The sequence below is a fragment of the Protobothrops mucrosquamatus genome, unplaced genomic scaffold (genome assembly GCF_001527695.2).
Source record: "Protobothrops mucrosquamatus isolate PMUCROS unplaced genomic scaffold, P.Mucros_1.0 scaffold1523, whole genome shotgun sequence".
NCBI classification, from domain to species: Eukaryota; Metazoa; Chordata; class Lepidosauria; order Squamata; family Viperidae; genus Protobothrops; species Protobothrops mucrosquamatus.
Genome location: NW_015387695.1, coordinates 65,758 through 82,875, shown reverse-complemented (window position 1 = coordinate 82,875; position 17,118 = coordinate 65,758). Strand labels below are relative to the sequence as shown.

Sequence of the window (17,118 nt, the reverse complement as noted above, 5' to 3'; positions counted from 1 at the left end):
TCAGATTTCCACGTTGGCATCTGTGAAGCCTTTCTTCCCCTCGTTCACCAGCACGGGTTTCTCGGTCCTTGTGTGCCAGACGAGAATCTGGATCAAAGAAGAAGCATAGGAGGTCAGTGCATGCACTGACGTTACATTATTAAACTAAGGGTGTAGCTAGCTACATTCTCCAAAGACAGATGGGGGATCTCCAATGGTTAAAACAGATTTGAGAAGAATAAGATGGGGTTGCAGAGACAAAAATAGTGATGGATCTCAAGGTGTTCCTCAAGCATGCGTTTTGATCTAACTTCTGCTAACTCCTATCATTTCAAAGGGTGGTCGTGCTGCTGAAGAGTTAGAAAAGTGACCAGGCTAGATAGGTATGGGTGGATAAATGCATTTCCCTTGAAAAGTACTTAGATACCCGTAGTTTCCTTTCAACGTATCGCCTGGGTTCATGTTTATTAATTGTGACTATGCATTTCTGCAAACATAGCAATGTAGGCGCTTCCTTGCTCATTCCTGGTTTGCTTTCATCCTGATAGAAGAGAATATTTGTAGCTCAGAGTTGAATATAAAATGAGACCAAAGCTTACTCCCTTCTAGCATTGATGATGATACCTAGTTTGGTAATGAAATGTCTGCAAGAAAACAACCAAGCTCCAGAAGCACCCAGGACTCCACAGTTGCTTTTCATCCAGCCCAGCCTTTTTACTCTTCTCTAGCAGTATTATAAAACAAGTAATTTATTTTTTATTTTTAAAGGAGGGAATCTAAATCAAGCCAAGCAATCCATGATTACTTCCCTTATCTGGAGGGTTCATTGTTGCACTCATCATATTAAGCCATCAGTATGGTGGTAATTTGGCGCAGGATGTGGTAGAAATCCAGAATATGGCTGTTTGCAAGCCACGGCTTAACAACAGTCTTGTTAAAAAGGTCACAATTAAATGATGCATTGCCTAAAGTAAAATACGAGTCTCAATATGTTTTATTCTTCGGGAGAAATTGAATGAAAACTCTCTTCATCTCCACTACGGTCACCTGGTCACGAGAAACAAGATCGCCAGGGTAAGAAAAAAAATATACAAATAACTACTCTTGTCATCAAGAGACTAGCAAATCTTTCCGGTGGATTCATCAGCCCCACTCAGCCATGCTTCAAATGTGTTACCAAAAGGTGTGATTTGTAACTTGTGAACCCACACAGCAGATGCCTCTCCTAAGCATGCTTCTCTCAGCTTCCTGGCTGCTTACAGTGGGGATGTCCAACCTTGGCCACTTTTAAGACTTGTGGACTTCAACTCCCAGAATCCCCCAGCCAGTCATGCAGCCCCAGCTGTGAAAAGGCCGAAAAAAAGGACCACGCGGAGCAGTGCCAACGCTCTTAACACACCCGAAGCACTGGTGGTTTGGCAGATCACCCACCAATCTGATTAATCCCTACTGCTATTTTAATTACACTCACACTTACTGGTCTCTGGCATCGCATGCTGCCTCTCCAATTACGGGAACCTTCAGAACCATTATCTTAGTTATTAAAACAGAAGGAAGGTAATTGTCAGCTCTCCAACGGGCTGTCACGTCTAAATCTGCGGGCTGCCGAAATCAGACACCCTGGCAACCAAGACAATCTCAATTTTAAAAAGAAAAAAGGGAGGGCTGAATCAAAATCATTTAAGGTGGCCGCTCAGATCTCTCTCCTTCCTCCCCCCCTGCCCTCGCCTCTGTGGGGTTTGATAAATGACTTTGGTGGACATTGACGGATGCACCTGTGAGTAGGGAGGGGGGAGAGACTTCACACAAAAGCCATATAGGTCGGTTGTATAGGTCGAAAATCAATACAGGAGTGGACGTGCAACAACAGCAGCTGCCAACTAGCAAATTAGTTTAGCGGCTGGAAAAATCTTTTCCAACCCTCTGAAAAACCCAGAACTTCACCACATGTAGTCCTGGCCTTACAACCACAGTTGTGCCCGACATTCCCGCGGCTAAGCAAGGCTGCGGTTAAATGCGCATCATGCCCCTTTTGGCCACCTGTTTATGCCACCCTTGTTAAGTGCAGAATCGCTGCAGTTGGTAAGCGAATCGTGAGGGCGTTAAGCCAATCAGGCTTTCCCCCCGTTGACTTTGCTTGTCAGAAGGCGGCTGCGTAGGTTGTAAATGGTCATTCCCATGACCCGGGACTTTGCAACCGCCCTAAATACATGCTGATTGCCAAGTGGCTGAATTTCAATCACGTGACCACGGGGACGCTGCAAAGTATGTAAGTATGACAACTGGCCATAAGGTGGGTTTTTTTTCAGTTCTGCCGTAACTTTTGTCCCTCAACGAAACGTTGTAAGTCGAGGACTGCCTGTGCTCCTAGATTAAAGGGCCTTTTCCCCCGGGGCTCTTTCTTGGTCGCTGTTGCCGAGCAGGTGAATGGCAGAGTCCCCTCAGCCAAACATCTCCGGCACCTTTTTTTTTTTAGCTCTTCCTCGCCAGCATCCTTACCTTGCCACGGGTCTCGTTGCCATGGCAACAAAACAGCACGCTATCGACCCTGTTTCATGTGTAGAGACACGGGTCGGCTTTTGCCTGGTTTGAAGAATCCGTTCTGCTGCCAAAGCATTAAAAAAGAAAAAAAAAGCTGGGCTTCTCATTAGCCTCTCAAGCAGAGTCCCACTGTTTCTCAATTTTCAGTGTTTGAGCTTTGCTTCTCTCCCCCCCCCCTCCAGTTCCAAGTGGCAACCCAAGGAGTTAATCTTTAAGAGGATTATATGCGCACACCGCTGTAGAAGGGCAGCCGGGCGTCCCACTTTATGGAGAAGCAAGATACCAGCCGGGGAATAGCTTTGGAAGTTGCCCTTCCCAGGCGCTGAAGCCTAGAGAATCTTTGGCCCTTGGAAAGAAGAATACAACTGATCGTTGAATACTCCTTAGAGCAGTCTTTCTCCACCTTGGTGGCTTTAAGATGGGTGGAGCTTTGCTGGCTGGGGAATTCTGGGAGTTGAAGTCCACCCATCTTAAAGTCACTAAGGTTGAGAAACACTGCCTTAGAGTCCAAAATGACACAGTAAGGAGGCTTCAAAAGATGGAGCCTGATAGTCAGGACATCAATGCAGATGATCTAGTCAAGAGAACTTAAAAATGTAGCTTCCACCAGCTCTGTTTCCAGGGATATTTAATTTAGTGTTTCATTGTGCAACGCGATAAAATAATTCATTGCCAATTGCTCTTGAATAGAAAGAGCATTATTTTAAAATCACAATAACAGACAGACGCAAAATTGGTCCCACGTTGGAAAGGCACTCGGGACATTTGTGCAAAATGTAGATGCTCCACCAATCCTTTTGCTTTGTGTCTTGGAAATGCCACACTTCACTTGGGTGGTCCAGGAGGATGTGGACACGCTGAAGAAGCAGCAAACCAAGGTGGTGGTGGCTACTCAGAATCTACTCAGAGCTACAAAGATTCTCACGAATGAAGGTAAGTAGGTGTGTCCCGGGATAATGTTGCAGGATCCAGTCTGAGTCAGTCACCGGCACCAAGGGTTTATTCTTCTAAACTCTTGGGTTCATGCTGGAGCCCATCAGAGAGAAGTTCCCTGATAAGGGGCTTCAGCATGAGCCTGAAAGCTTGGAAGAATAAACCTTTGGTCCCAGTGACGAATCCTGCTACGAAGATTCTCTTCTATGGGGACTCAGAATCTGCTCTACACAAAAGCCCTTCAGGTCAAACTTCTTCAGACTGGGTCTGGAAGTTCGTGGTTCTCCGGCAGGTGGTGCCCAGAGAAACCCACATCTGTATAAGCCACCCCTCTGCTTGGAATGTCAAAGGCAACCATACCTTAGTGCAATTGGCAGCTTTGGGCTCAAGGTCATGCAAGGTAACCAGCTCCCGGAGCAGGCTGCTCTCTTGATAGCCCCCCTTGACCCCTCGCAGTTTGAAGTAAGCCTGAGGTCGCTGGAGGATTAGCCTGAGGTTGACAGCAAAGCCTGCCATGTCGATCGCAAACGGCCGGTGGGGGTCAAAGACAGTTTTCCATCCATACACCTTCCCGGCAGCGTTGACTTTGGGGGACTCGTACCGCAAGCCTCCCACAAAGGCCACTGGCCAGACAGACACTCTGCGGGTGGTCCGCATCTGGAAAATAGGAGGAGAAAGAGGAGAACCGTGCAGTGATTGAGCATCCCTTGCTTCCATCAATGGAAGAGAATGCCGTTATGAGCATGGCTGGGCAACCAAGGAGCATCTCTTTCACTCTGATCTCTCCGACAGCTGAGCTCTTCTCCAAAGTGGTTTTCTCAAGAGGGTTTTAAGTCCCATTGGCCCTAGTCAGCATAATAGTTGGGCTTGCTGGGCACCAGCTGAAGCCACCTTAGATGTGCACACATGTCTTGGATAAGAAGAACAGTCAACACTCTGATTTATCGGTCACAGAGTTGGAAGTGGCTTTAGAGGCATCTTGAATGAAAGGCAGGGTGTCAGCCCAACAAATGCATAAATTCCATATGTCCTTCTACATTCTTTCAGAAGCACTCCAGGAATGGATTGTGGGATCATTCTAACTCCACCAGTTACAATTCTCACCTTCAGTACTCCTTTGAGTTAGTCCCCATAGTGAAATCGGGAAAGAAGGAGTACTCAGAATTGACTCCTACAAATCTACAAAGGAAGAAAGGATCCAGGGGTCTATAAGAGGGATAATACCCAGCTACTCTAAACCCCTTCCATAAAATATCTCATTCAGGATCGCTGGAGACAGCTAGCTCTTCAGGAGCCCTCTCTCCACAAATGCTTTGCTAGTACTGCATCTTCCCTGCTCATCTTCTTTCTCTTCTGCTGTCTTTCATCATTATTAATGACTACAAGGCAAACCAAAAGAGCGTGTAGTACTTGCCCTCCTGCATAAATACACTCACTCTTTCTAGTCTTACCAGGGCAGAAGGACAGAGATTAATACAGTCACACTCTAGCAGGCTGGCTTTCATGCTCAAGGCAGGACTAGAACTCCCAGTCTCCTGGTGATTGGCCCAAAGTCACCCAGTCAACTTTTATATCTAAAGACAGAATAAAACTCACTGTCTTTTGCTCATTGGCCCAGTCACCCAACAGGCTTTCAGGCCTAAGAGAGGACTAGAATTCACAGTCTCCTGGTTTCTGGGCCAGCACCTCTTGATGCAGCCCATCAGTGGAAGGAAGGAGAGATGGAGAGAAGTGTAAATTCCTTCTTTTGTCTCCCTAGCAGGCAAGAACTGAAGCCAAGCCCAAACTTTTAAAGATTCAAAATTATCATTTCATCTTATAGCCTGCATCAACAACATTCTTGATATTGGATGATGAGCATGCTGATGACCACCAGAGCAAAAAAATTTTAAAGTAACTAATTGTTGAGAAAACCTTTACTAGTAAAAATATTTAGAATTTGGTGGGAGAAACAAACTAAAATAAGGATCGTAATAGGATTGATGATAAGGCAACTCAAATGACTGAAAAGAAAAGAAATATTATACTAATATGATTATTATTTTTTAAGAATATTGGAAAAATTATATACTTAACTGTCATTAAAACAATAAGAATTGTATTAATGTTTGCAAAAAAAGATGTTTTGGGGAAAGAGGAAATCAATTAAAATTAATATATGGAATACAGATTATAGAAATCAATTGTTAAGGAGTGTTTTTACAAATGTAACCCAGACAACACACTGTTTACCAATTATTGAGTGACTTATGCTTGTTAAAAAAATTAATAAAAAATATATTATTTTTTTTAAAGTAATACTGCATACCTTTTGATTAACAATCATTTGGAAAACCAAATCCAAACTGTAAGCCCAACTCTTTTGCCCTTCATTAGCAGATATTCAAGTATCCTCTTCCTTGTTGGGAAGTTGATATTTTGGGGGAGTTAGCATGCCTACTTGAGCAAATTTGCATGGAGACAGAAATGTAGAATTAATTATTGTAAATACCCCAGAAGGATAATGGACCCCATAATGGCAAGACTATGAGCAGCTGGAATGGTCCAGATGGGCAATGTCAAAGACACTAATGCCAGCTCTTTAGGCTGGACAATAACCTTCAAATACAGGATGTCCAGAACCTCAATTATCTGTTCTTTGAACAGAAGACACATCTCTATAAAACTGAGGGCAGGAGGATGCCGGGTTAAGATAGGTAAAGAGAATCCACAGTATTCTTAAAATATTCAGCCAATGCTAGTGGTGGGTCAGGACATGGCGGCACATGGTTGGTGAGTTAAGACTCAACCCTCATCTCTGCCAAGGCCAACTGTTGACCCCATCAACAACTAAAGAAGGCATGCAGGATATTCATCCAGGAGCTTGCTGTGCTGAAGACCATCAAAAAGTGGAGATGATGTCTACTTGTTCTATTGTTGGACCTGACAACAATGAGCTTCTGACCCTGGTGTTGCCACCCGGATAAACTAGCTGCACGTAGAGTAACTCTGGTATGTACATTGACACCTGCATAGAATTCCTGCTCCATCTATCATTCTTAAATCTGACTTTGGGGAACCAAGTGGTAAGAGTGAACGGCCTCTGCCAATAACACTTAAGCTCTGTCAAAGGCAGTTGATAGTGCTAGTAATAGATCAGCCTTTATAGCAATGTCAACAAACTTGACATTGCCGGGTCCCCTCTGTCCCTAGTGCTGCCTTAAAGAAGACTGGGCAGCTTGTTCCTGCTTGCAAATCTTCAGAAAAGCTTCCAGACCCTTCCAGAAATTTCTCCCGAATTGCAATTGTCCATGTGGCAAAAGGGGAAATATTAAATATACAGGTAGTCCTCAAGTAACGACCACAGTCGCGGCTGGAATTTTGATTGCCAAGCACCCAAAGCACCACGTGACCAGACTCCATCATTTTTATTTTTATTTTTACTGTGAATCACACAGTTGTTCAGTGAATTATATGGTCATTCAATGAATCCGAATTTCCCCTGTTGTCTTGTTGGAGGCTGGGTGGGAAATTCCCATATCACGATCATGTGACTGCAGGACACTGCAACCATTGGTCAGTTGCCAAGAAGCCAATTTATGATCATGTGACCGAGGGGTGTGGTGCGACAGTCATAACTTTGAGGAGGGGCCATAATTAACTTTTTTCAGCGCTGTCATAACTTTGTTAAATGAATGGTGATAAGTCTGGAGCTATCTGCAGAAGGTTAATTGTTTACCCTCCCTTCTACTGTCTTTAATTCGAGTTTGGAAGGCTCCACTTCAGATCACAGAATCAGCCATGACAACCACCCTGATTTTTGCCTATGTCTTAGAGGATTATTGTTGCAAGAAAAGAATGGAAGGAGAACAGTGGGACTAAACTTCAGAGAAAAAAGTATGCAAGCCTAAACGTCTAACAAAACATGTAATTTCAACCTAAGTGTGTTTTATTTGCCCTATCCTCATTTACTGTGGAACATGGCACACCACTCATGTGATGAGAATGGGACTTTTGGGTGTTAGTTAGGACTAGTCCATGACTGCTTCTCTAAACTAGCCTTTTCTCCACAACCTGAATTTGACCAGACCTATGAGATACAGACATCACTGAACTGAATTGACAAAGTCCATGACAGATGTGCAAATGCCCCCTATAAAAGGTGAAGATTTCCCTGTCCAGTTGTGTCCAACTCTAGGGGGCGGAGCTCATCTTCATTTCTTGGCCGAGTCAGCCAGCGTTGTCCGAAGAGACTTCCGTGGTCATGTGATCAGCATGGCTTTAAACCAAAGATGCACGGAACATTATGACCTTCCCACCGAAGTGGAATCTACTTATCTACTCGCATTCGCATGCTTTTGAACTGCTGGGTTGGCCGGAGCTGGAGCTAGTGACGGGAACTCAACCCATCGCATGGCGCTTGGGTCCCTAACCTTGGCTGTCAGCTTTCCAGCTGACAAGCTCAGCATCTTTAACCACTGAGCCATCCCCCCGTCCCCTGATGCCCTCTATAAGTGAGTCTTCGAATTGTGACTGTGTGGTTGAAAAACCAACTATCCAACATATAGTGTCAGGGTGCCAAAACAGAGCCCATAATGGAGACTTTGTTGATTTCCTGACTGGGGCAAATGAACCCTAAAATTATATCTGTAATCTAGGCCAGGGGTCCCCAACCCCCAGTCCGTGGACCAGTAGTGGGCTGCAGTATGCCAGCAACCGGTCCGCACAAACAAGCAAAGCCCCATCTGTGGGATGCAGGCAGCACACAAAACCATGCACTCTTTGGTCTGTGGAAAAACCTCTCTCCACGGAACCGGTCCCTGGTGCCCAAAAGGTTGGGGACCCCTCATCTAGGCATATGTTTATAATATTTTAGATTTTATATTTCACATCTTGTAATTTATATCTCTTGCGTTTTGATCAACAAGGGGTGTGAACATGCCATACGATAAATAAATAGTCTTATTTCAAATCGTTAAACCTGGCCTTGTTTCCTTGCGATTTCAAATTGATCTTCCTTCTCAGCTCCTTTTCTAGTTTTCAGACTGCTGTTTTGGGCAATTTTTTGAAAAAAAAAAAAAAAGGAGGAAAAAAAAATTCAGCCTGGACGCCATGCTTTGACAACAGGCAACATTTCATTTGCCTGCATTTAAATTAATTAACTTTACAGCGTGGTTGAAAATGACTTAATTTATAAAAATCCTGAGGGAAAGGAATGCGTCATGCGCTGCGGTCTATAAAAACCGCTGCACGCTGCTGGCGGTGAATCAGAGTTATTGCTCTTTAATGGCAGTGATATGCAAATAAGCCGTTATTGGAGGGGTGGGTGGGTGTCGTTTTATGTGCCTCCCAGAAGACTTTTTTTTTTTTTAAGGGCCAAACAGAAACACAAACTCACATTTAGGCAACTTTTAAAGCCATGTTTGAATTCTGGAATCAACTTCCATTTATAAAGGAACTGTGCACGTTTTTCACATTTATTGGATCACATCTCACTGGAAGGAAATCTGGGTTTTTAACTCCCATGGATGTTTATAGGTGGGAAACACAAACATCCAACAAAATCTGATGACATTTGATCAAAAGTTTGCGCCCCCTTCAAAAAAAAATCTGAAAAAAGATAAAGTTAGTCCTTGATTTATCACCTGGAATTACAGTCTCCAAGCACCCACTATGCAATTTGTCTGCACGTGTCTTTGTGTGTAAGTAAGCCGCTGTGGTAAAGTAATCCTGGTGAGGTCCGTCATAAGTAGGGATGGTTGCTAAGAGACTGGTCATTAAGTGAGGACTACCTGTACATCCTAGAAATTGTTCATCAGTTGTGAGAGTTGCATTCTGAAAAACAGTTTAGATCAGGGGAATTCACAATATGAATGTCTGCATTAAGGAAATGCAGATACCAATGAAGGAAAGCATGGTGATTTGCATTTAAAAATAAAAATAAAATAAAAAATCTGTGGACAATTTATAGGAACAGTTTGTCAATTAGGAGAAGATAATAGGGAAAGCATGATATGTAATGAGGCATTGTAGATATAGACAGTTATGAAATTATTATCTATAGAAAAAACATGTCAAAATGAATTCCATCCAACTGTTACGGGCAGCTAAATGGCCATAATTTTTAGCATAGCGCTCGGCATATCCTTAGCAGAGATTGAAACTTATTAAAAGATTCTTTCAAATCTAGCAGATGGAATACACACCCCTATAAATGACATCTTTTTCTCATTTGCTGCTTCTGCTGCTCAAATTATTTTCTCAAGGCCACCTGTGAGTCCTTCCTAAAAAAATGACTTCCTTTCTCTCTTTAATTCCCTATGTTATAAACATCTATTTCCAAATCTTCTTGGTTTAAGGCAGGGGTGTCAAACTCAATTTCATTGAGGGCCACATCAGCACTGCGGTTGCCCTCAGGGGGCTGGGTGGGTGTGGCCAGGGTGGGTGCGGCCTACTGGGTGGGTGTGGATGGAGTGGGTGTGGCCTACTGGGTGGGTGTGGCCAGCTCTACATCATTCACGTCAAGGGTGCCTGTGAGGGCCTGGGCAGGAGTGGGATAGATCTGAGGGTCTCTGGCAGAAGGGGGTGGGACCAGGGCAAATGCCAAGGCATGGTCCACTGGAGGAGCCTCACTGTTCCTCTCATGCCATGCGGGGGGGGGGGGCTTATGGAGCTAAGACTGAATGCGTTTCAGCATAGAGGGCCACCATAAAATTGTACATTGGCTCCCGGCCGGCCTGGGCCAGGGCCAAGGCAGAGAGGGCCATTCCCTCATTGTTTCCAGGATGGCTTCGCAGACCACATGAAACCACTTCGCGGGCTGCATCCAGCCCCCGGGCCTTGTGTTTGACGTGTCTGGTTTAAGGGATCAATTTAGGGAAGAAACTTAAGCTTACTTGCTGAGCACATATTTTCTATGTCCAAAAGGCAGAAGTGCATCATACCAAGGTTTGAGAAGGATCTATTGATGAGAAACCAGCCATTGCTGGCTGCCATGGTCATTAAGATCAGAGCAGTAATTGGCCTCCATATCTGCTGGACTTCAGTTTCCAAAATCCCAAGACAAACGTAACAAGGGCCAACGGTATGGTTTGTGAAATAAGACAGCTTCATCCCATCTCATCTCCATGGCATCGGACCTGGATATCTCCGAGACCNTCTGGCCTAGGGAGAATTTTAAATAGGGACAATTTTAATTAGAATTTTAATGGTAACACAGCGGTAAATATTTGTTTTTAATTGGTTTTTATTGGGGATAGTGTTTGTATCGTTTTAATATGCTGTAAGCCGCCCTGAGTCCTGTTGGGAGAAGGGCGGCATATAAGTTTAATAAAATAAATAAATAAATAAATAAATCTCTTCCATCCTTCATCCACCCAACCCCTTTGGTACAGGAACAGTAAACAGCAATTGTCTCATGGTGAGGGGTCAAAAAGAGAGAGAAGCTATCCTTGTCTCAATCCATCTGCAAGCCTCTTTGGAGCATCCATCTATGTTGGGAAACTGGATTCAATGACCACTGCTCTCACCCACTATAAATGGACTTTTAAGAATCTCAGAACTTCAGAAGGGAATAGAGGAAGAGGCGATTTCTGTAGATTAAAGTCAAGCCTTCATCTGTATAAGTAACCTACATAAAACTAAAGACCCGGCACTGAGTGTGGTGTTTTCACTTACCTTCTATCTCTTCTGCACCATCTCTTATTGGTGGAGAAGGTCCACCAAGGCTTCCTAACAGAGGGACATGATCCATTGCAGGCCAACATTAGCAACTTAGCCTAGTTGGCTGAGTGGCCCGCAAGCATCTTACCTCCTCAAAAAGTTCCAGACTATAGGTGTTATCATCATCCGCAAAGTAAACAATCCCTGGTTGACTGTTGTTTCTATTAAAAGTCTCCCTCAGCCACCTGAGGGCCAGGTTCCTTTGCATGGTTCCCCGAGGAATCCGGGGGTCCCGCATGTCCCCTCTCAGCTTGTAGTTGCGTGGGGTCTCCACGTTGAGGTGGGTGTAGTTCAGCCCAGTGTCTCTCAAAAGCCGAGTGACCAAAGCAGTCCGACGTTGGGAGTCCTCCACCAAGATCCAGTGCAAGTTTGGGACGTGCAAAAAAGTATTGGACAACCGTGTCAGCTCTGCCTTTTGGACCGGCCGGCTGTAAGTTGGAGTGACCACATGGATAGTGGGTAAGGCGTCCGACCAAGGAGGTGGGCGGGTGTAGACGTATTCTGTCCTAACCACCTCCACAATGTCACGGTCAGATAAGCAATACTCCTTAGAGTCCGAGCCTTGGGAGAAGTCACGACGGGTGTCCCCACCATCCTCTACAGAAGAGAAGGAACAAGAGGAGAACAATTGAAGCAGCAGATAGGCAAACATCGCCTCTTGGTTAGGAAGGAGGAGTAGAAGACAAGCTGAAAAGCAGAAGCCATCATGCGTACAGGATGGAAAATGGGCAAATCGTATTTGCCGTCTTCCACTATGTCCTAAGTAAGTCACTGTCAATTTTGCATTTGATAACAAGACTCAAAGCAACTTCTAATCCTGAATCTCCTTGGTTCCCCTTCATTTCCTTGTATCAACTATCAGTTCTTTGGGATAAGAAAATCTGCCTTCTGACATTGTGGCAAAAGCTGTAGATGGTGATGCCTCTCTATAAATAATTGTCATCATCATCATCATCATCATCATCATCATCCATAATTTGTATTTGGAGCAAAAAGAATTAACACTGTGGGAGAATAGTACACAAATCAAGTCAAGTGGCTGGGAAAACAGTGATGAAGCTGAATGGAATCAAATGAAAAGGGGGTGAAATGGTTACCTGCAAGGATGAAGAACATTTGGTGCAGCCAGTGTGTGTGGACTGCCAGTGTGAGTAATTCAACCCAAATTCTGTAAAACTGACAAAGTAATTTCAGGAGAAAGCAGTTTGTGAAATCGCTCTACCCTTATTGTGTTTCATTGATTCATTTCATTGATTCTCCAGCTTGTTTACTTGAAATCCTGAACGTGACTGGGATTGCATCAGATTATATAAGCGTATATTTTATACTTCAACTCTATGTTCTCCTCCAGCTCACATCTTCAACCCACCCCTGAAAAAATACACCGTAAGTTACCTTTGGAATCTATTTTAAAATAATCACGCTTGGTGTGGATAGGTGCAAAATATAATTATTTCCCCAGAAACTTCATCAGATTGGAGTGCTGCATTTTGAAAGAAGAAAAACAACTTCATCAACACAATTCTTTTCAGCTAACATCCCTCTTGCCCTAGTTATCTTTTTTATAAAGAAATAGAAGTAGGCAAGCACTGTTAGTCTTGAACTAAGGATAGCAAATTTGCAGTAACACCTAGGTGAAGGAAGAACTGGGAAAACACAAATGCATCAGGATAGCATTCAGATATGTAAAGGGGCTTAAGAACAGTGGCATTAAAACGGTGTGATAGCCTAGAGATGAAGACTCTCACTTCCCACTTGGAAGGATGAGAGTTCAATCCTAAGCAGTAGCAGATCTTTCTCTATCTGCTGCAAACTCTGTGTAGGTGTCAGGAATGGCATCCAGCCAGTAAATGCTCAGCTTCATTCATTCACCCCAACTCTACCCCGAATCAAGGGATTACAAAGTCATAAAAAGAAAAAAAAAAACCAGTGCTATTTAATTTCCATTTGCTTATGTTGGTCTGCTAGATGAGAAGTGCAACATCTAAAGATTAAAAGCAGCCCTGGGATTTTATTCCCAAAATAATTAACAATATTTAATACAGGTAGTCTTCAATTTACAACAGTTCATTTAGTGACCGTTCAAGGTTACAATGTTCAAGGTCACAACCATTGCAGCATCCCCATGGCCACACGATCAAAATTTAGACTGCTTGGCAACTGACTCATATGATGGTTGCAGTGTCCTGTGATCATGGGATCCTCTTTTGTGAACTTCTGACCAGCAAAGTCAATGGGGAAGCTGGATTCACTGAACAACTATGTTTCTTAACAACTGCAGTCATTCTCTTAAAAACTGACAAGAAAGGTTGTAAAATGGGGCAAAACACACTTAACAAATGTCTCACTTAGCAAGAGAAATTTTGGGTTCAACCATGATCGTAAGACAAGGACTATCTGTATGATAGACTGAGGATGTGACACAGTCTGTGAGAATTGCATTCACACAGCAAACATCCCCAGATTAGATAAACATTTAGTGTCTTCATTCATCTAATGTATTAAAGCTAGTTAGGTTTAATATTTTGGTGGTTCAGCCTACTGTGTATATATTAGTTTATGAGCCAGAATATTGTAGAAAACTTGTTAATTCCATCAGCAAGTCATGCACAGCCAGGCAATAATCACATTAAGTGTATTTTAGCAATCAAATGTAATTCTAATTAAAGCTAATGAATTGAATGGAAATCTCATTCTGCTCCTTCTTCTTTGTTGTGGTCTATTCTTTAAAAATATTACCTCTGGGTGGACCCAAAAAAAATTGGGCATCTTTTTTTCAGACTATAAAATTCAAGAAACGGAGTTGTCTTTCCTGTCGGGAAATCTTGGTGACTGCCATTTGACAAGGATCCGATGGAGGGTCAGCTGCAGTCTCTCGAGAAGAGCCCCTCTGTTATTATTATACTTTTCACAATTCTTTAGGGAGACGAGAATAATCCAGAGCTATCAGAAACACAGCTCAGTGGCTCTCACTGAGTATTATTTGGACTCAAAAACATGACCTGTAATGCAAAAGGGATGCCCTGGGGAGTGTTGCCTTTTTTTCCTACTGTGATCAGAAGCAAGGCATTCATCTCATCTCTCCCGGCCAACTGATTCCTCTAATCCTCCAACTGCATAAGGAGCTCCTGATCTGCTGCAATAGGAAACCAGCAATTTGTAAACCTGCTGCCTGGTGACTGAAAGAATGAAAAATAAAGAAGGCTAAGGAAATAGGTTGGAGTGGAGAGGTTGTCTGCTGGCATCGACATCCAACTGATATGGATTGGAAAATGGAATGTGCTTCTCTCTATACAAAAAGACCTAGGACAAATGAAAAAAAAAAGTTCTAGTGCCAAGCTTAGAAAGTTTGACTTCTGGACCATGGACAGTGAGATTACAGATGTTGACTTCAGGACCATGGAGAGCGAGATTACAGATTTTGACTTCAGGACCATGGACAGCGAGATCACAGATTTTAACTTCAGGGCCATGGAGAGTGAGATTAGATTTTGACTTCAGTACCAGGGACAGCAATGTCCTACAGGTAGTCCACAATCTACAGTTGGGACCAGAATTTCCATGGCTAAGCAAGGCAGTTGTTAAGTGAATCATGCCTGTTTTTGCAACCTTTTTGCTAGGGTTGTTAAGCAAATCACTGCATTGAAATGAATGATGCCGCCCTTAAGCAAATTCAGCTTCCCCTATTGACTTTGCTTGCAAATGGCGATTGCATGGCCCAGAGACACTGCAACCTTTGCCAATACACGCCGTTGGCCAAGCATTTGTATTTTGATCACATGACTGTGATTTTTCAAGGAAGAAATGAAAGAATGATAAAATTGGAGCATCCTTGCAGTTGCAAAGAATTAGCTAACATGCGACATGCCCTCAGTGAAAGGTTGTTTGTAAAAGACCCGTGTATAAATAAAACTATTCATTTTCAAAGGTCAAAAGTTTTTTTAAAAGCACACAGAGACAATCCGTTTTTCCTTCCAATGTACATAACTGAAATGATGAAAAGGTTCATGGGACTCTTTTGATCTGAACGTCAGTCACCCTACTAATTTTGATTCAATGTAATCAAGAAAGACCAAGATATAGCTCCTCGGAGTTCCAGTAAAACAATTTTGCATTTAAATATTATTGATTCCTTGGGGTTTATCGGCCAAGCTTCACCTACTCCTGTACAATGTTTTCCATACTGTAAGGAGTGGATTTAAGGCTTTTTTTTTGTGGGGGGGGAATAACTGCTACCTTCTTCACTCCTTGTATGGTGTACTGGATAAGGAGTTGGCTCAGGAATTGGAAGATTGTTCTCCTTCATGGAAGGTTACTGAGTAGGTCCTGAGTATCTAAAATTCAGGGCTTAAGGCACCAGAGGAATGAAGGCATTATTTTTGTAATTTGTTGGTTCGTATTTATCTAGTAATTGGAAAAAGAACACTAGGCAAGATCTAAACCTGATCCATAAGATAGTAGAGGGAAGAGGTTGTGATGGAGAAGATGTGTATGACCAACGTCATAATGACATTGTAAACCTGTGCTATGCTATGGTTTGTAAAATAAGCTACAATTGGCTGTATTCACACACCTTGCTAAACAAACCATATTCAGCTTAGCACAATGTGTAAACCCAGCCTATTCATAGGCTTGTAAGCAAGAGGACCTTATAGGGATACAAGATAGTAAGGTGGGGTGTGTGTGTGTGTGTCAAGGCACGTTTATCAGCACCAAGCCTTAAAGAATGCCAAGCTTGACTGCAGCCTGTTTCAAAGCTTGCAAGGTTGGCCATGATAGGAAACAGAATACTGGATCCCCATTAAGCTGACTCAGAGAAAATAATAACCTTGGGATCTTTATGGAAAGGGGTGCTGTATCTTTGAACACATATTGGGCATTATAAAATGAACAAAGAAATATGTAGCACAATCATTTATGGGTTTTCATGTTGGATAGCTAGCTGGACATTTTAATAACATCCTATCTCTTCTTCTGGGCAAGGAATCATCTCGGAACGCATGAAGAAAATATGAAACCTTCCATGTTGAAGGAGCAAATTGAAACTTATTGTTATTAAACAACTTTAATATTGAAATGCCATTCCAGAAAGAAAAGTTCTTTCCTTGCTAACCTCCATCCTTCTAGGAGATGTGGCCTGTGAAGGTGGCCTTCCATTCAGCTTAATTCTTGAAGAACCATAGCCGAACTCCTACTGAGCTTGTAGAAACTTCAAGATGGATTTTTGTTCCTGGACAATAAGGAAACTTCAGTATTCAGTGTGGACTTTCCTATGTGTAAACTAAATAAGAAACAAGGTTTCTGTATCTCTAGATGTTTGGGGCTTCAGAATCTTGGAAGGAACCTAATTTATAAGAAACTGGTTGATGAAATGAGTATAACAGTGGGAAGGCTGATGATGAGTTGTGGTGGTGGAGGTGGTGGTGGTGGATGATGGGGCCAATGATGGTCAGAGCTGGCCTGGGCTTTCTCCTCACCCTTATGCACGGCAAGCAGGGGAGCAATGGCGCTCTGATGCCAGACGGTGATAAGCAGCGTCCAGGGAAGCACAATCAGCACAATCGCCAAGATGTCTCGTCGCTTCGGCATCTCCAAGGCTGATGGGACCCACAGCTCCTCATTACCTGACAGCAGAAACCCCAGAGACAGAACAGGAGACCACATGGAGATCAAGGCAAGAAGAGATCAGAAGGCCGTTAAAAAGCCACGAGGCTCACACGTCTTACCAGTGCTCAAAACCCACCCATTGCACAAGCAGGTTTGCAGAGGCAGCACTTGCCACCAAGGAGAGGCCAGGTTGCCCCCAGCAGGGAAGACGCTTCTCTGGGTGACGTCACTGGCCAGGACTTCAGGATCCCTTTCGGAAGGACGCCTGGAAAGCAAAGTGAAAAAGGGGTAGACATCAAAAGAGAGAGATAGATAGAGAGAGAGAGAGAGAGAGAGAAACAGATATATAGATATACA

At 43.3% G+C, this 17,118-nt stretch overlaps 1 protein-coding gene across 1 annotated transcript; it reads right to left on the bottom strand.

Annotated features, from left to right (window-relative positions):
- On the bottom strand, positions 1-16,818 carry B3GAT1 (beta-1,3-glucuronyltransferase 1). The gene is made up of 4 exons (XM_015822317.1): positions 16,632-16,818; positions 11,243-11,751; positions 3,814-4,110; positions 1-87 (listed from the first exon to the last, which is right to left on the bottom strand). Exons 1-4 carry the CDS (start codon positions 16,816-16,818, stop codon positions 1-3), a joined length of 1,080 nt encoding a protein of 359 aa, XP_015677803.1.
- Between the last annotated feature and the right edge of the window lie 300 nt (positions 16,819-17,118).

Bases quoted from the DNA above. Each gene is read 5' to 3' on its own strand.
- B3GAT1 (XM_015822317.1), bottom strand. From the start codon at position 16,818: ATGTGGTCTCCTGTTCTGTCTCTGGGGTTTCTGCTGTCAGGTAATGAG. The intron at 4,111-11,242 runs GTAAGATGCTTG...CCTATTTTCCAG, and splicing joins GTCTGGAACTTTTTGAGGAG to ATGCGGACCACCCGCAGAGT. The intron at 88-3,813 runs GTATGGTTGCCT...TCTTTGATCCAG, and splicing joins AAGCTGCCAATTGCACTAAG to ATTCTCGTCTGGCACACAAG.